Source organism: Oncorhynchus keta, chromosome 34, assembly GCF_023373465.1.
Source record: "Oncorhynchus keta strain PuntledgeMale-10-30-2019 chromosome 34, Oket_V2, whole genome shotgun sequence".
In the NCBI taxonomy this organism is placed as follows: domain Eukaryota; kingdom Metazoa; phylum Chordata; class Actinopteri; order Salmoniformes; family Salmonidae; genus Oncorhynchus; species Oncorhynchus keta.
The window spans coordinates 36,302,597-36,321,853 of record NC_068454.1 but is presented as its reverse complement, the minus strand read 5'-3'; the positions used below and the strand labels follow the sequence as shown (position 1 = coordinate 36,321,853).

Below are 19,257 nucleotides of genomic sequence, written 5' to 3'. Positions count from 1 at the left end.
TTTCGGTTCCATATCCGGTATCCTTCAGACATCTCTACCCCGTTTAAATGATATGAAAAATGATAACGGTAAGCGTTATGGATAGGGGGTAGGGAGGGATGTTGCTCCGCAAACCCCTTGAATAAAAAAAAAAGAATCTAACATGTAGGTGGCCATGACATTGCATGTCCCAAAATGTTGTCACCAAAAACTAGTTATTTTATTAGCTACGCGCGAGTACACTTCTCAGAAAGGTGTGCATTATGTAATACAAAATCCAATACATATTATACAATGTTTATTTTCCTTTGGCTGTTAAAAAGAATACAAACAAATATATTTTACAATAAAAGAAGCAGCGAAGGACCTATCAATGGCAGCGGCCAGCATTACCGGGGTAAGGAAGATGAATACATTGTAACCACTAAAAATGTGTGTAGAATGTTCGAAGCTTCATTTGGGAGATTTATGGGCTACAAAGTCACAATCTTGTCATAGCCCGTTTTTCCTTGACATTATTGTAGCGCTGCTTGCATCCGTTGTCATTCCCATAAGCAGCTTTCCTATAGTGTGTGTTAAATTAAACGTGAGGCTATCATTTGTTATCCTGGCTAACTGAGACTTTCTCACATGAACGATTTCCCGCCCCTGTTATTTTATGTCACGTTCTTTCATCTCATCATCTTCTTCAATGGGCTGCATAAGCTATCCCTTTACTCAATATGTTGGTTGCTATTACATCTGTAAACAATTGCTTGCTACAGCTACGTGGCACTTTTGAGACGACAAAACGTTACAGGGTCATGCTACATTTCACTCTCTTTTCTATAAATCTAATCTATTGCCGAACATGTCAATCTTCTCCATCGTGTCTTGTGTAGAGGATGAGTAAAAACATCTTGTTGTTGTCGTCGCTGCTTCTGCTGAACGTCCAGTATGTCCAGTCCGCATCGAAAGGCGTCTCTGCCAGTCTGAAAGCCAAGTGGAGCATGACGCCTTTTCTCCTGGAGACCAGGTATATTTTACGGAATAAATTAGCTGGAAAACAAAAACTCGATGTCTCCAGGATAGCATAGGCCTACCAGTCATGTCTCTCCTGAATACCACATATGCAGGGATATCCATTTTGTAAGCGTTAGGCTCGGCTACATGCATGTAGATTATGCTTGTGTACTAATTACAATAGAAATGGGGACTGCTCCCGTTTCCACCAAAACGGCTAAGCTGTTTAACAAATGTAATTACTAAAGTACAATGTGTAGTAATGACAGTGTTACTGCAAGCCAGGTGTAAGAGCAACTAAATGTAACATGTTGCAGTTCCTCAATCATAAATGCTCCTGTGTTCATACCTTTTTTATTTCCTGATCTTTTGTTTAGTGAGTTTATTGCAGAGGATGGAAATGAGAAATTCTGGGACTTTGTTGATACTGTGAAGGAGTTAACAGTTTACAAAAATGGAGGTATGTGGACACTATGATGTGACAAGCAAACACTACAGTTTTATTACCACACAAATATGTGTTCTATGTCAGATTACAATGCTTCTCACACAGTTACATTGCCTCTTTCTTGCACTTCCAGACAGTGCCTGATTGATCTGTAAATGTGGATTGAATTGGATAAATAATAAAGATCAATGGTCCATGAGAACCTCATAAATCTGTCTACTAACTCATTTATGTGGATTTTGATTGCGAGAGTCAAGATTCGTTGCGCATTCATTTGACTCAGATTTCCTTTACAGAGTCTGTGCGCTCCTATTACAACTTGGTAATCAAGAAGGCTGGACAGTTTTTGACCGTGCTCCAGGTCAATCTCCTCAAATTTGCTCTCTCCTTGAGGTCCTACTCACCAGCTGTTCATGCATCCCAACAGGTAGGCCCTGAAATACTTTTACAACTCACCTCACTGTGATGATCAATTTGAAGAAAGGCGTTCAATAGCAGGTTTTTGTAGATGTTGTGTCAAAGCCTAACACAACAAAATGGACAGGGCTTTCTAAGGTGATGATTTAAACTCTAAACACCCATACGCAAACTAGAGCTTATGCATAGGTTTATTTATGAATTACAATTATGATTGTGCAATTATACAATACATAGACTATGCATATTGCGCATAGCAGAAAAACATCAAACAAAACTGATTTAAGGTGTCTTTGGTACATAATTGGTCGTGAGTGTGGACTGTATTATTATGCATACTGGATGGTCTGTTATGCTACCCTCCAAAATGTATATCAATTAGTCTGCAAGAGAACTTATAGCCATAGGCAATGCTGTTGGTTCATTGATTGTGGAGGGCGGCATACAGTTTGCCTACAATTAGTGAATTTGATTTTGAATAGCCTAGTAACGGGGAATTTTTTAAATATTTTTGTAATTAATTAGGTAACACATTACCTTTAGCTATACAGAATATCTCACCACCATGCGTTTCCATCTCCTCCTCTCTCGTTTATTCCTTTCTTGAGCTTGCAGACTAAGCACTGGGTAGCTCCAGGAACAAGGTTGGAGAGTTAATGGCATACAGCATTTGGGTGGAATATCACCTGTCGGGCAGCGAGAGCACACACCTCAAACAGTAGTTGATAAGTGGATTGAAATAAGTGTTGCTATAGTTATTTTCTCAGCTACTCATAATAAGCACATGCTCCGCTATAAAACCGAAGTAGCCCACAAAACGTACCGGCTGCAAAGACCACAGCCTCCATTTGCTATTTGAGTGCATACAGATGACATGTCCCCCCCCCCCTGTTTCCTGTCCATTTGATAATGAGCCATTTTAAATCGAAAGGCAAGATTAATAGTCTGATGGGTGAAAATATGGTCACTTGATTGAAGGAACAGCTGTGCAGCCTGAGGCAAGGAACAGAACGCAAGCTTTTTTTTTTTTGCTACTTTCTCAAATAATCAATAGTCTATAGTTGCACCATGCAGCCCATATATGTTTTCATTTCTAAGACAATCTAAGGGTTGTATCATTCCCAACTAAAGTTACCAAATAACTATTAAGTCTATTCTAAAATTGATTTTTAGAATAGACTTATTTTTTTCAATCTACACACAATACCCCATAATGACAAAGCAAAAACAGTTTTTATGAATTATTGCTAATTTATGAAAAAAAAAACGTAAATATGAAATTTGCATAAGTATTCAGACTCAGTACTTTGTTGAAGCATCTTTTGCAGGGATTACAGCCTCCAGTCTTCTTGGGTATGTCGATACAAGCTTGGCACACATGTATTTGGGGAGATTCTCCATTCTTCTCTGAATTCTTCCTCTCAACCTCTGTCAGGTTGGATGGGGAGCGTCGCTGCACAGCTATTTTCAGGTCTCCCGAGGTGTCCGGGTTCTGGCTGGGCCACTCAAGGACATTCAGAGACTTGTCACGAAACTACTCCTACGTTGTCTTGGATGTATTGTTAGGGTCGTTGTCCTGTTGGAAGGTGAACCTTCACCCAGTCTGAGGTACTGAGTGCTCTGGAGCAGGTTTTCATCAAAGATCTTTCTGTACTTTAATCTTTCCCTCGATCCTGACTAACCTCCCAGTCTCTGCCGCCGAAAAACATCCCCACAGCATGATGCTGCCACCCCCATGCTTCACCCGTAGGGGTGGTGCCAGGTTTCCTCCAGATGTGACACTTGGCATTCAGGCCAAAGAGTTTAATCTTGGTTTCATCAGACCAGATAATCTTGTTTCTCATGGTCTGAGAGTCCTTTAGGTGCCTTTTGGCGAACTCCAAGCGTGCTGTCATGTGTCTTTTTCTGAGGAGTGGCTTCTGTCTGGAAATTCTACCATAAAGGGCTGATTGATGGAGTGCTCCAGAGATGGTTGTCCGTCTGGAAGGTTTTCCCATTTTCACAGATGAACTCTGGAGCTCTGTCAGAGTTACCATCGGGTTTTTGGTCATCTCCCTGACCAAGGCCCTTCTCCCCCAATTTCTCATTTTGGCCATGAGGCCAGCTCTGGGAGTATTGGTGGTTCCAAACTTCCATTTAAGAATGATTGAGGCCACTGTGTTCTTGGGGACCTGCCTCGACACAATTCTGTCTCGGTCCTCTATGGACAATTCCTTCAGTTTTTGCCCTGACATGCACCGTCAACTGTTGGACCTTATATAGACAGGTGTGTGCCTTTCCAAATCATATCCAATCAATTGAATTTACAACAGGTGGACTCCAATCAAGTTGTACAAATATCTCAAGGATGACCAATTGAAACAGGATGCACCTGAGCTAAATTTTGAGTCTCATAGCAAGGGGTCTAAATACATACAGTGGCAAGAAAAAGTATGTTAACCCTTTGGAATCACCTGGATTTCTGCAAAAATATGTCATCAAAAAGTCACCAGTAGACAAACAGTGTGCTTAAACACAAACAATTATACGCTTTCATGTCTTTATTGAACACACCATGTAAACATTCACAGTACAGGGTGGAAAAAGTATGTGAGCCCTTGGCTTTAATAATGGGTTGACCCTCCTTTGGCAGCAATAACCTCAACCAAATGTTTTCTGTAGTTGCGGATCAGACCTGCACAAGGGAAAGGAGGAATCTTTAACATACCTCTTTATAAAACTGCTTCATTTCAGCTATATTCTTGGGGTGTCGGGTGTGAACCGCTCGAGGTCATGCCACAGCATCTCAATCGGGTTGAGGTCAGGTCATTGTCCTGTTGCATCACCCAACTTCTGTTGAGCTTCAATTGGCGGACAGATAGCCTTACATTCTCCTGGAAAATGTCTTGATAAACTTGTGAATTCATTTTTCCGTTGATGATAGCAAGCTGTCCAGGCCCTGTGGCAGGAAAGCAGCCCCAAATCATGATGCTCCCTCCACCATACTTTACAGTTGGATGAGGTTTTGATGTTGATCTTTTTCTCCACACATAGTGTGTGTTCCTTCCAAACAACTCTACTTTAGTTTCATCTGTCCACAGAATATTTTGCCAGGAGCGCTGTGGAACATCCAGGTGCTCTTTTGCGAACTTCAGATGTGCAGCAATGTTTTTTTTTTGGACAGCAGTGGCTTCTTCCGTGGTGTCCTCCCATGAACACCATTCTTGTTTAGTGTTTTACGTATCGTAGACTCGTCAACAGAGATGATAGCATGTCCTAGAGATTTCAGTAAGTCTTTAGCTGACACTCTAGGATTCTTCTTCACCTCATTGAGAATTCTGCGCTGTGCTCTTGTTATCTTTGCAGGACGTACACTCTTAGGGAGAGTAGCAACAGTGCTGAACTTTCTCCATTTATAGATGAAGATCAAGGCTTTTAGAGATACTTTTGTAACCCTTTCCAACTTTATGCAAGTCAACAATTCTTAATCTTGGGTCTTCTGAGATCTGTTTTGGTCAAGGCATGGTTCTCATCAGGCAATGCTTCTTGTGAATAGCAAACAAACATTTTGTGAGTTTTTTTTAAAGGGCAGGGCAGCTCTAACCGACATATCCAATCTCATCTCATTGATTGGACTCAAGGTTAGCTGACTCCTGACTCCAATGAGCTTTTATTGAAGTCATTAGCCTAGGGGTTCACATACTTTTTCCAACCTACACTGTGAATGTTTAAATGATGTATTCAATATAGACAAGAAAAATACAATACATTTGTGTGCTATTAGTTTAAGCACACTGTGTTTGTCTATTGTTGTGACTTAGATGAAGATCAGATCACATTTAATGACCAATTTATACAGAAATCCAGGTAATTCCAAAGGGTTTACACTCTTTCCACTGTATGTAAATAAGTTTTATTTTGATTTTTTACATTTCTAAAAACCTGTTTTTGATTTGTCATTATGGAGTATTGTGTGTAGATTGATGAGGGGATAAAAAAAACTACTTTAGAATAAGGCTGTAATGTAACAAAATGTGTAAGGGAAGTGGTCTGAATACTTTCTGAATGTCAGACCGGTTTTCAAATGATCACTTTTACGTCCAACATAGCCACTTCACTTGCTCCATAATGGAAAAAAAATATCCTTTCTATTTTATTAAGCTAAGTTCAATTCTATTATTTTTTACTTTTAAACCATATAAAATAATGGCAAGGGACTTATAAGCATTTCTTGTCAGCTAAATGAACAAGCCTACAGCCTATGTCTTTGGAGAATAGCCATATAAGGAAGGAATACCTAGGATATGATAAAGTAATCCTTCTCACCCCCCTAAAATATTTAGATGCACTATTGTGAAGTGGCTGTTCCACTGGATGTCATAAGGTGAATGCACCAATTTGTAAGTCGCTCTGGATAAGAGCGTCTGCTAAATGACTTAAATGTAATATAACTAAACATACAGTAGCCAACTCATATTCTGTTCTGAAATACATTTTCTTCATATCATAATGTTTCTTTAGACCTTACTGAAATAAATAATGCATTTATTGTGATGGTGTATATTAAATCGATTTATTATACTTTTTAAAATGTAGATGTTCCAATGGCGCCCATCAGCGGCTTGTATGTGTCGGGGCCTGGAGATGCTAAATGTGTTTATGTAAATTAACGGTCAATTACCGTGAGACCGGCAGTCTTCTGCATGACAACCGGCTGACAAAATATCATGACCGCCACAGCCCTAATGCTGTAGCCTAATTGTGTCGCTCCTCTGCTCTCAATAGATAGGCAGTGATGAGTCTCCGCCTGAGGCATGCCTTGCCTTTGTTTCGGTCCATGGCCAACATGGCTGCAGCACAAAGGATTTGAAGAAGCTCCTGAAGGCAGCTGCAGGCAGGTAGCTACACACCACTTCGTTCTCATCTCCTCAGAGGATCTACCTCACTTTAGTGCAAGAGTGAACTAACAACATAAATTATAATAAATGAAATGAAAATGTTATTTTATAATTAACAGTTAATAAATGATATTCATGTTTTATTAGTACAAATGATAGATTTGTATGTAAATGGTGGAATCTAACTTCTCTTTTTACATGTTTGCAGGCCAAAACCTTATCTATACAAGAATGAGCACAGATACCCTGGACTCAATAAGACAGATGTCCCAGTTGTGATCCTTTATGCTGAGATTGGCACCAAAAAGTTTGGCTCCTTCCACAAGGTGCTGGCTGAGAAGGCTGCGGAGGGCAAGCTCATCTATGTGCTGCGTCACTTTGTAGCCGTGAGTAGTGAGGCTTTTTGGATTTCCTTAACAGCTTTGAACGGTATTTAAAGAGTGATGTGCTTTAGCCAGGGATTGAAGTGGGATTTTATAGGGGGTGCAACAACCCTCCTTTAAACCGGGTGCTTTACTACACTTATTTTGAACAGTAATTTATTAAATTACCACTGTATGGTGTTTTTGATCCTCAGTTGCTATAACTCATAATGGTTGGCTGTGCTCTTGTACATGTGAAAAATCTGATTTGGTTTTGTCCAATATTGGACTGATGTAAGATTGCGTGTTGTTGGAAGCTTGGAAGTGTTCATGCTAATGTGGAACAGGCTTGTGCTTTACTGTGCATTGTGGTCACTGGTCCCGACGTTGAGCTCTGTGGGAAGATGGAATGGAGGGGGTGACAGGAAGGCCATTGCAGCTTTAAGAACAACATCCACAAAGGGCGAGGTCATCAGGGCTGTACAACAAATGGATTGCATTAGCTGCCAGTGTTCAGCAGGAGAATACAGATAACCAGAGGAAGTTTAGCTGGGGCCTGAGTAACGGATGGCCTGACACTGTGAGAAGCAGCACTAATGTGTTCTTTTCAGAGATGTACCACAGAGTTCACGAGCTACCGTGTAGGTGTAAAAGACTACACATTCAGAGCGCCTCGTGTCTCTAAGATGTGAATAAAATGTGAAGAATCACAGGGTCGTGGAGTTGAAGTTAACATGCCAGGCCCTTTGGCATGCACTACTGATTGGTCCGATCATGAAGAAAAAAACATGATTTCTTATAGGCCTTTAAGTGTTAAATAAGTGTTTTGCTTCTCCCTTATTCGGTGTCAGTATGACAAACACACATCAGTACCGTTGGTTCTTAGATTGAATTAAAACAGATTATTTTATGATTATATTTCCATTGCTGATTTCCACTACAGGAGCCAAGGCCCCAAAAGATGCTGTTGTCTGGATATGGTGTTGAATTGGCCATAAAAAGCACTGAGTACAAAGCTGTGGATGACACACAAGTAAAAGGTATGTTTGTGCACGCCTATTCTGTATTAAAATATATATTTAACTGATGCCAATTGAAGAATATTAATGGCAACTCTGCTGCTTTTCCACAGATAAAGGAACAGTGAACACTGATGTGGATGACATTGATGAAGTCCAAGGCTTTCTCTTTGGGAAATTGAAGTGAGTTAATGAATTTGTGAGTCAATGTATTTGTATAATAATATTAGAACCTTAGTATCACCTTCTGTCTTGTTCCATCCCAGAAACTCCCACCCAGACCTGCAGGAGCAGCTAGGGGAGCTCCGGAAGCATCTGTTAGAGAGCACCAATGACATGGCTCCTCTCAAAGTGTGGGAGCTTCAAGGTACTGAGCATCCATTAGTTATGCTAGAAGTTTTTCCTGACCACATGACCTGACGAGGAAAAACTCAAGGCCCAAGCTAATAGATACCTCGAGTGTACCAATTCAATATTAGAGTGTGTGACTCAATATTAGGACGATGCTCTTAATATTTTGTCAGAAGGGGACCATTGCGCTCTCCCTAAAGCTTGGCTGGTGCGTAAAACACTCTAATTCAGACAAACAAAAGATGTAATGGGTCCACACTCGAAAAGATGTCACATAAAGCTTACATCATTTGTATTTTTTCTTTTAATTATTATTTTCACTCCATAATGGATAGCATACGTAGCCATTTAGGCTTTGCAGCCTTCAGTGTTTTAGGTGCAATTTTATTTGAATTCAAAACAGCATTTGTAGGGAACCACTGATGAGCAGCAGGTGCTTCTAATTAGGGTTGCCTCTCATCTGCCAATCACGGATGTAGCTTTTCTGGTCTACCTGTATTCAAGTTGGTCACGAAGAAATACAGAATTATCGGGTATGGGAGCGGGCACAAAGGTCAATTGAGGGCATCAGGCGTGAACCGTTCATTAATCAATTGCCTCAGGTGGCTGCTCACTTGGGTACATTATATCAATTCATGAGATAGCTTACCACAAAGGACATCAGGCTCAAATGTTCATAAATATGTGGGGCTAACTCATAAACGACATGTAAAATCTGATATGGACAGTGTTGTTGTATATCTTTTGGCCAATAGGAAGGAGATGAAATCGAGTTATTCATTTATACCGTGCAGGAATACAGAATTATATTTATATACAATTGAAGTCGGAAGTTTACATACACTTAGGTTGGAGTCATTAAAACTCGTTTTTCAACCACTCCACAAATGTCTTGTTAACAAACAATAGTTTTTGCAAGTCCGTTTGGACATCTACTTTGTGCATGACACAAGTCATTTTCCCAACAATTGTTTACAGACAGATTATTTCACTTATAATTAATTCACTGTATCACAATTCCAGTGGGTCAGAAGTTTACATACACTAAGTATACCTGTGCTTATTGACAATAGACTTGATGCCGTCACAGCTGTCACTGAAAGTAAGTATATAGTCGACAGAAAACGATTTCTTCTATTTCTTAAGTAAGTTTTATGCAACATCTTTTTGATTACTGACCCATTATACATTGTTTGTCTACACCTCAGTGTATACCACTCGATCTGAGCAGGAAAAGGTCTGAGCCCTTGTTGAGGAAAACCCCCTGGCCATACCCATTAGTTGTGTGCTAGCCTGTGTGGCACTTAGTGACTGTGAGGATCACCATGGTGACAGTTTGATGAATGGAATGTAAATGATAGCACTTTACTCTTGAGCTTAGTAAAGCAATCAGTTTATGTTCAGTAGAGACTGTCAAGCACAGGTTCAATGTACCGGGCTTGGCAACGTGTTGCTTTAACCGTGTGCTATTACTTTGATTGTGTGGAAATAGGCAGGACGAAGCAAGCTTTCAAATAACCCTTACGCCAAATCAGTTCAACACAGAACGGTATGATGTCCTATAAAAGGGAAAATGGTCTACTATTTGAAATATTTAGAAGTTGAGCTAATGATATATGTACCGACTTCACAGAGTGCCTCAGTCTGAATCAAATATTTGAATGAAATCAATATTTGATTCAATCTATGTATTACAAATGAACATTTATTTTTATGCATGGCCATTTTTCACCAAGTATTGTAGGCATCCCAAGGTGATCTCCTTTTCCAAGAGAAAGTTATCAACTGGTTCAACTTCAAATGATTTCAACTTCTGATGAAAACATCTGCAGATCTAAGCTTCCAGGCAGCAGCCAGGATCATGTCTGTACCAACGTTTGATGCTCTGAAGCTTATGAGAGACCTCAGTCAGAACTTCCCCAGCAAAGCCAGGTGAAGCTATACACCTCACACTCTTTCTATTTAAAAACCTTGCACAGTCTGTAGGAATAAATAAGCCTATTTGACATGAAATAAGAAGAGGTTCTCCCGGCTTGTAGACTTGAATCCGATCCTGGAGTGCAACTTGTTTTAGACGGCTGTTATGAACAACAAACCAGGAGTGCAGAGTCAGCGGTCTGGCGCGTGATTACAGAGAGTCGGCTGTAGATATATATACCATCTGAGGGCCCACAGATTTGGGAGATTAAACGGGGGTTTTACTGCTCGATGGGGAGAAAAAAAGCTGATGGTGACTACATGTTTTACTGTTCCCACAGATCACTGACAAGAGTGTCTGTGAACCAAGAAATGAGAAGAGAAATTGAGGAGAACCAGAAGGTGGGATATCAAAAGCAGCAGTTTGTCCCTAAGACTGTGCACTTGTTTGTCTAATGTGAGGTCTCGACGTATCATCTGTTAATGTAAATGCTCTTACATTCTTTCCACTGGCATCTTAGAGCTTACAGCCCGTAGAATCTATTTCTACATTGTGATATCAGGCATACACTATAGAGAGGATGAGGGTTTGGTTGGCATCAGACTAACCGCAGGGAATCCTCTCTGTTCCAGCGGCTGAGTGAGACCATGGGGATCCATCCGGGAGATGGAGGCCTGTTCATCAACGGCCTTCACATTGATCTGGACGTCCACAACCCCTTCAGGTACAGTAGGAGCTCAACTCAGCAGGGAGGATCAACTGTCAGCTTTCCTGCTCTCTCTCCCCCCCTGGTCTCCCCAGCCTCAGCACTGGCTGCCCACAGCTCAGTGCTCCAGGGCTACAGGATTAAAACTAGCCTAGTGCACCGCCGACAGACGGCTCCCCTGCTCGGGGGAAATGAATGCTGACCTGCGATTTCTCTGATTCTCTGTCTTTGGTAGCATCTTGGACACTATCAGAGGAGAAGCCAAGATCCTGGAGGGCCTCCATAACCTGGGCATTAAGGAAGAGAACCTAGGCAAGCTACTGAGACTGCCCATGAACCCAGTGGAAGAAAACTATGCCTTAGACATCCGCCATCCAGCTATAACGGTGAGAGTCAGGGTGTTCATATTATTTGTTTGCAATATCTGATCTATAAGCTAAGAAAGCTTTATACGCTGTTTATTCGTTTGTGGGGTTTGAAAGGTGTGAGAAGACATATTTTGTGAGAATCAAAATATAGGGTACAAAACCAAGGTCCTTGCTATCTTGGAACCTTGGGACGTCCCAACTCTGACTTTACCCCATTGAAGTTGACATTTACAATGGTTATGTTAAGGATTAAGGTTTATGGTTCCAGGGTATGGTTAGGATTTTGGGTAGGGACGTCCCAAAGATCCCAGAAAGCACTAACCACAACATCAAAAGTAGCTCTTAAAGGGCCAGTAGCCTACATTGGGTGTACAATTTTAAATTACAGCATTATTTAATCTGCTGTATTCTTCTGCTATTTATTCTGTTACCAATCATATTTACATGTTAATATTATCTTCAAAGTATAATTATTACTGTATGTCTCATTTTTAAACTAAATGTAATTAGGTACTGTATATCTAACTGTCCGATAACACGTTCTGATGGAATGGCTTGTCCTGTACTTTGTAAAAGCCCAGAGTGCATTGAGTGAATGTTGGACAAAGATCTTGGTTCCTTCCTGAACATAACAATGTGAGGGCAAAGTGTACTCGGACCACAAAATAGGTGAAGTGAACTGGCAAAAGAGTCCTCATTCAAAGGCAAGGGCAGTGTGAATACAAAGAGAACCGAGTTCTTTAGCTTCTTTTTTTTTTTTACCCCAGAGTTCAATTTAAAGAGGACTGAGATCGATTATTTTAAAGAGGACTATATGTTAAAACACCCTGAGAGATGAACCCATGCCAAGAACCATCGTCCTGCAGAAAGGATTGTTTTTTTTCCTTTCTTTCTGGCCCAGATCAGCATTGCAGGTGCTTTGTCTTGAGTGCTGGCATCGGGGTGTGGATTAGAGGATCAGTCATCAGACTATTGCACTAGTCCCAGTCTGCCAAAAACCTAAATTATACACTTGGCAGCCAGCCAAGGAAAGCTACTGTATCAAATAAAAATAATTACTTGCAAACTTTAATATGATGCCCCTCTGACATTTTATTATGGAAAAACAACTTGAAGAAAGCAACTACAAATGAACATGACATTTCATCTAGAGAATGTCTCCTTCCGATCAGGCTTGCTGTCTGTCTTTTCTCTCAGTGAGGCAAGTAGAAAATGTTACCCTTTGGGTTGTCTGCTCTGGGCAGAGACCGACAGGAGTGTTGGTAGGTATCCCATTGTGACTCTTTGTTACTCAGGGAGGTTTCTCAGCCTTCTGAGAGGAGAGAAAGAGAGAGAGAGTTCTGTTAGTGCCAGTTTGGCTTGTAATGGATTATTATTAAGCTACAGTAGGCATTTGCTTCCCTACCTCCTAACACTAGAGTCTATACATGTTGCTAACGTCCCATGCACTTTTCACTCAGATGGCTTAAACATAGCACCATCTGCTCCCGGGGGTGTATGGGGTGAAGTGCAGTAGCATTGCATTCATTTGATCGTTTCCAAGACTAAAACTGTCGGTTGCTGTTATGTATGGTATTGAGTTACGGTTGACAATATTTCTGGCTGATGCGAGTGTGGCTTATTTTATTATTAAAATACTGAATTCTAATTAAATGCAGCTACGCTCGCAAAGCTTTCACTGTGCTGATTACTCTGATGTATTTGGGCCTCGGGACACTTAAACTCAGTTTAAGACTAAACTAATTCTCACAACCTTCCACACTAAACCAGCTTTCCTCTTGCCTTTCCCAGTGGATTAACGACATCGAGACAGACTCCATGTACCGCAGCTGGCCCTCCGGTGTTCAGGAGCTCCTCAGAGCCACGTTCCCCGGGGTTATCCGCCAGATACGACGCAACTTTTTCAACCTGGTGAGTCCCAGGAGGAGAGGAGAAAGGACAGTTGGGAAGGGTTGTGACACAAAGCCAGGAACAGTTGTTTCATCTTTGAGAGGAAGTCCTGTATAATAGATGGTGGTCAGGTGAATTTGCGCTACAATAGACCTACATGTCAAAGTAAACTGATTCTGTAAGGATGTTTATCTAGCTGAGAAGTCTATCTGTCTTACGTTCCGTTGTTTTCAGGTGCTGTTGCTGGACCCAGTTCAGGAAGAGAGCATTGAGCTGGTGAAACTGGCAGAGCTCTTCTACAAACACAAGATTCCTCTCAGGTACTTTATAGGTTGCAGAGAACTACCCGTTTCTCTTTACACCTGTCAACCTCCACCAGATGGTGACTCAAACTCTGTCTGCAAATTGAAACAATGTATCTTTCTGCTCCTTTAAGGATCGGATTTGTGTTTGTCGTCAATACTGACGACGAAGTCGATGGAACTACGGATGCTGGAGTTGCATTTTTCCGGCTGCTGAATTACATCGCCGACGAGTATGATTTATCACAGGCTCTCATGTCTATGGTTTCTGTGAGTATCTCATGCTTGTAAATCTTTCCCATTTCCAGCGAGCACTTTCTTGTGGAATTATTTAAGCACAATCTTTTGCAAGCTCATGTCTCTTTTGATGTTTCTCAGTTGTATAATAGTGCCCTCTCTCAGTTGGGCCGCTGTCTCAGACATTATTGGACTAGACGAGTAAGGGTTTGCCTGAGGCTTCAGACTATGTTATCGACAGTGCCTTTGATGTAATGGAGAGGGACGGTCAAGTCTCACTGACGTTTTGTGCACTTGCAGATGTACAACAAAGTGGAGATCGGCGAGGCATTGTCTGTTGACACAGTGTCTGCATATCTCAAGAAGAAGTTCCCCAAAGCCAGTGCTGCAAGGATTCTTGGGGAAGATTCCGAGTATGATGACAAAAGAAAGGTGTGATTAATGGACAGTATGTTTCTATTGTGCGTTTACTTGTCAAATGTAAACCATAAGATAAAGTATTTTACAGTGTCAAAATACCAGATTAATTTGATTACATTCCTCTAAAGGTTTGTCCATAATCCATAAATCACTAATGAAACGGGAAGCAGAGAGAACAGTCTATGGCTTGGGTGGCTGGAGTCTTTAACGATTTTCCAGGCCTTCCTTTCACACCGCCTGATATAAGAGGTCCTGGATGGCAAGGAGCTCGGCCCCAGTGATGTACTGGGCTGTCCGCACCACCCTCTTTAGCGCCATGCGATCAAGGGTGGTGCAGTTGCCATACCAGGCAGTGATGCAGTCAGTCAAGATGCTCTCAATGCTTCAGCTGTAGAACCTTTTGCGGATGTTAGGACCCATGCCAAACCTTTTCAACTTCCTGGGGGGGCGCTGTCGCAGTTTCTTCACGAGTGTGGGCGTACTTGAAGTCGAGGAACTTAAATCAAATAGCTTGAGTGTCCATTAACCCTGGCGCTGGTCTGTGTTGGGGACAACAGGCAGGGGCAGTGTTCTACAAGAAGAGTGGTTTGGGCCCTCTGCCTCTGGCTCTGTTCAACGGAGTCCCACTCAATGCTGAGGAGATGGACCCAGATGAACTGGAGACTGTCATCCTACAGCGCATCATGGATACCACCAACTTCTTCCAGAGAGCTGTCTACATGGTAAGAACTGTTGAGGGAATTGTAGTCATTATCATATTGTCCATTTGTGTCCATTTTATTTGTGGAAACCGATCTTAGTTTGTTATTGAATATGAGAAGTGTTTTGGTTGAATAGGTTATGTAAATAATATGATTTACTCATGCCACAGGGCCAGTTGACTGAGGGGACAGATGTGGTGGACCATCTGATGGACCAGGCCAATATGGTACCACGCATCAACCCTCTCATCCTCAGCACTGACAGGACCTATCTGGATCTCACAGCCTCTCCAGGTAACAAATACCACATTCTTGTCCTTTTGTTAATGTGTATGTTGACAATAGTCTTCATACAATTTACAATACTTTTCATTTTCCCCTTTCAGTTGTAGATGACTGGAAGGACACCACCATGTACTCATACCTGGACTCCAAGGACAAGACTGCTGTCATTGCAAAGAGAATGAAGTATTTCACCAAAAATGGTAAGAGGCCGGGTATACTTTTGTGGCACTCCTGATTTTATATATTTTTTCTCCCTTGAGTGTAAATACTGTAGTGTTGTATGGTTGCGTATACTTGAACAAAATAAACAATTTGTTCAAAAAAAGCTGAGCAGCTTAAACGACACCGGGAACATCTGAGGAGTGTTTGTTCGTCAAACATTTCATTTCACCAGGCGGATCTTCACACTTTACACACGGATAATATACCGACATATTAGTATGGATCCAGGGATGTGTAAAATTGCTCTTTAGGGGAGCCGTCTGTGCTTGGTCTGAGTTAATTGCACTGCGCCCTGGTTAGTAGTTTGGCTTCAGGCCAGTGGTCCAGCCTCAGCCCCAACTCTGCTGCATCCTGCCAATGGAGCCCTGCTCAGAGTCAGGGTGGGGCTGGAGCTGCCCAGGGAAGCTGAGAGGCTGAGGAAGGCGACTGGGGGGGGAATGAAGCAGTAAACCTTGACAGGTGGCACAATCTCCTTCTGATTTAGTGTGCTTTCCTCAAGGACTGTGCCTCTCTCTCACACTGTCTCTCTCTTCTCTCTGGATCATATAACTTGAGCCAGATTTAATTTCCCTTCTCACTGCCCGTCTCCACTGTCAGTAGGTGGTCTGTGTCAAGACCCTTTTAAGGGATTAGCAGTATTCCCTTATAAGCAAGCTGGAGCTTTAAGATTGCGATCCCTCTTTTTAACTGAGAAAATTGTCAGGAATACTTTCATCTCTTCCTGCTTTATATCTTCTGTCAAGACTGGCTGAGTCACTGAGCATTTGAAATGATTCAGTGATTTTTGACAATGGCAGTTTTTCTGCTTTCAGAAATGTCACCGTATTTGAAACGTTGCGTTGTACAGTAATTGATGTTGATTTCCAGATGAGGATGGGATTAATGGAGTGACTGTGTGGATCGTTGGGGATTTTGAAAAGGCCTCAGGGAGAAGACTGCTGCTGAACGCACTGAAACACTTGGTGAGATTCTGCTGCTTTATGCTCCTGCAGGGCTTCCAAAACCCTGTCATGTGGGGCCCCCCAGGGTGCATGGTTTGGTGTTCGCCCTACCACTACACAGCTGATTCAAATAATTCAACTCGATGATGAGTTGGTTATTTGAAGTCAGGTGGTTTGTGCAAGGGCAAAAACCAAAACGTGCACCCTGGGGGGCGACGACGACGACGACCCTTCTCTACTGCAGCCCTTCTACTTTCCCTTATCCACACAAGGCACTATGAATTAAGCTATGTTTTAATTATAATTTACATATAAAATAAACCAATATCACACTTTTTCTCAGTACTACCGATCAGTCACGCCAATGTGATTTAGGAATCCTCATTTATTACACTGCAGTGGCCTGCACCACACCAATGCATATGTAGCTTTTAATGTAGTCAAGCAAGCAAGGTAGGTATACCCCGAGACTTTAATTACTATCCAGCTGCCATGGAGAATCTTTGATGGAATTAAAATGTTAAAACTCATGTGGGACAAATTTTACCTTGGCCTGAAATAAAAACAAAGGCTGCAGTTGTTGTTCTCTGATTAATACCCACATAAATATCCCATAGTTGATTTAAAATCCAGCCAGGGTTATACCTCGCTTTACTGCAGATAAGAAGAGAAAGACTATTAGCAGTCTGGAGACTGCAAGCTATTGAGGCTTATTTTTAAGAAGGTATATTTTTTTGTGAGCTCTCTACTGAGACAGACAATACCTTGTCAACAAGCCTCTAGCCTCACAATAAATCTCCTGTCTGCAGTAATTTCAAGGACATCCTCAAAATGTTTTGTATAGGCAATGTTAAAGGTACCTTACTTTTTAAAAATTCAATTAAACAATTAAACAAAACTTCTTAGCAAACAGCAATTTCTCTAGGACTGTCTGGCAGCGTGGTTTGGAACTCCCTTCTTGGTCTATTAACTAATCCACTCCTACAGACAATGAGACAGGCATCAAGGATTTAACCTGTCCGGAACCCCTCGCCAACAGCCAATGAAATTGCAGGGCGCCAAATACAAATCATCATAAATCTCATAAATCAAATTTCTCAAGATTACAAGCATTAGGCACCGTTTTAAAGATACAATTCTCATTAATCCAGCCACAGTGTCTAATTTAAAAAATGCTTTACAGCGAAAGCTCCACAATGATTATGTTAGGTCACCACCAAGTCACAGAAACACCCAGCCAGTTTCCCAGCCAAAGAGAGGAGTCACAAAAAGCACAAATAGAGATCAAATTAATCACTAACCTTTGATGATCTTCATCAGATGGCACTCATAGGATAAAGGGTTCGAAAAAGGGCATATTTATATCCAAAAATCTAATTTTACATTGGCGTGTTATGTTCAGTAGTTCCAAAACATGCAGTGCATTTTCAGAGCTCATTATAAATGTTGATGAAAATACAAGTGTTATGCATGGAACTTTAGATAAACTTATCCTTAATGCAACCGCTGTGTCAGATTTTTAAACAACTTTCCGGAAAAAGCATACAATGCAATAATCTTGAGTACGGAGCTCAGAGCCCAAACCAGCCAAAAGAAATATTCACCATGTTGCTCAGTCAACATTAGTCAGAAATAGCATTATAAATATTCACTTGCCTTTGATGATCTTCATCAGAATGCACTCTCAGGAATTCCAGTTCCACAATAAATGTTTGATTTGTTCGATATATACAATTTATGTCCATATACCTCCTTTTGTTAGGGAGTTTGGTAAACAAATCGGAACGCGTGTGCAACTTCCAGCTGAAAGGTCGGACGAAAATTCCAAAAAGTTATATTACTGGTCGTAGAAACATATCAAACGATGAATAGAATCAATCTTTAGGATGTTTTTATCATAAATATTCAATAATGTTCCAACCGGAGAATTCCATTGTCTGTAGAAAAGCAATGGAACGGGAGCTTCCTCTCATGTGAATGCGCGTGACTGAGCTTGTGACTGCTGGCAGACCTCTGACTCATTCCCCTCTCATTCAGTCCCCCTTCATAGTAGAAGCATCAAACAACGTTCTAAAGACGGTTGACATCTAGTGGAAGCCGTAGGAAGTGAACATGACCAATATCCCACTGTATCTTCAATAGGGGCTGAGTTGAAAAACTACGAACCTCAGATTTCCCATTTCCTGTTTGGATTTTTTCTCAGGTTTTTGCCTGCCATATGAGTTCTCTTATACTCACAGACATCATTCAAACAGTTTTAGAGAATTCAGAGTGTTTTCTATCCAATACTACTAATAATATGCATATATTAGCATCTGGGACTGAGTGGGAGGCAGTTTACTCTGGGCACGCTTTTCATCCAAAAGTGAAAATGCTGCACCCTAGCTCAAACAGGTTAAATTACTGTTCGATTGAACATTGTTTGATCATCTGTGCCAGACGCGCCGAATCCAGTATCTCAGAAATGGCCGCCCTTTTGGGCTTTTCACGCATGACAGTGTTTAGGGTTTACTGAGAATAGTGCGACAAAAACAATTATCCAGTCAGCGACAGTCCTGTGGGCAAAAACAGTTTGTTGATCGAAGGAGAATGGCAAGAACCGTGTAAGCTAACAGGCGGGCCACAAACAGACAAAATAGTGGCGCAGTACAACAGTGGTGTGCAGAACTGCATCTGAGAACACACAACTCGTCGATCCTTGTCACGGATGGACTATTGCAACTGAGGAGTGGAAAAACATTGCCTTGTCTAACGAATCCCAGTTCCTGTTGTGTCATGCAGTCAGGATTTGGAGTAAGCAGCATGACTCCAC

At 41.4% G+C, this 19,257-nt stretch overlaps 1 protein-coding gene across 4 annotated transcripts in view; it reads left to right on the top strand.

The window, feature by feature from the left end:
* Positions 1–226: 226 nt before the first annotated feature.
* Positions 227–19,257, top strand: part of uggt2 (UDP-glucose glycoprotein glucosyltransferase 2) — a 43,359-nt gene continuing 24,328 nt past the window's right edge. For all 4 annotated transcript variants that reach the window (XM_035749958.1, XM_035749957.2, XM_052493758.1 and 1 more), the window contains exons 1-21: positions 227–376; positions 861–994; positions 1,359–1,441; positions 1,726–1,856; positions 6,611–6,723; positions 6,932–7,109; positions 8,029–8,125; positions 8,218–8,287; positions 8,371–8,471; positions 10,288–10,387; positions 10,714–10,774; positions 11,006–11,097; positions 11,315–11,465; positions 13,239–13,358; positions 13,572–13,657; positions 13,774–13,909; positions 14,177–14,308; positions 14,854–15,018; positions 15,168–15,291; positions 15,384–15,482; positions 16,372–16,466. In XM_035749958.1, the coding sequence (XP_035605851.1) occupies positions 353–376; positions 861–994; positions 1,359–1,441; positions 1,726–1,856; positions 6,611–6,723; positions 6,932–7,109; positions 8,029–8,125; positions 8,218–8,287; positions 8,371–8,471; positions 10,288–10,387; positions 10,714–10,774; positions 11,006–11,097; positions 11,315–11,465; positions 13,239–13,358; positions 13,572–13,657; positions 13,774–13,909; positions 14,177–14,308; positions 14,854–15,018; positions 15,168–15,291; positions 15,384–15,482; positions 16,372–16,466 (2,292 nt within the window). In that variant the 5' untranslated portion in view covers positions 227–352. The remainder of the gene's footprint in view (positions 377–860; positions 995–1,358; positions 1,442–1,725; positions 1,857–6,610; positions 6,724–6,931; positions 7,110–8,028; positions 8,126–8,217; positions 8,288–8,370; positions 8,472–10,287; positions 10,388–10,713; positions 10,775–11,005; positions 11,098–11,314; positions 11,466–13,238; positions 13,359–13,571; positions 13,658–13,773; positions 13,910–14,176; positions 14,309–14,853; positions 15,019–15,167; positions 15,292–15,383; positions 15,483–16,371; positions 16,467–19,257) is intronic.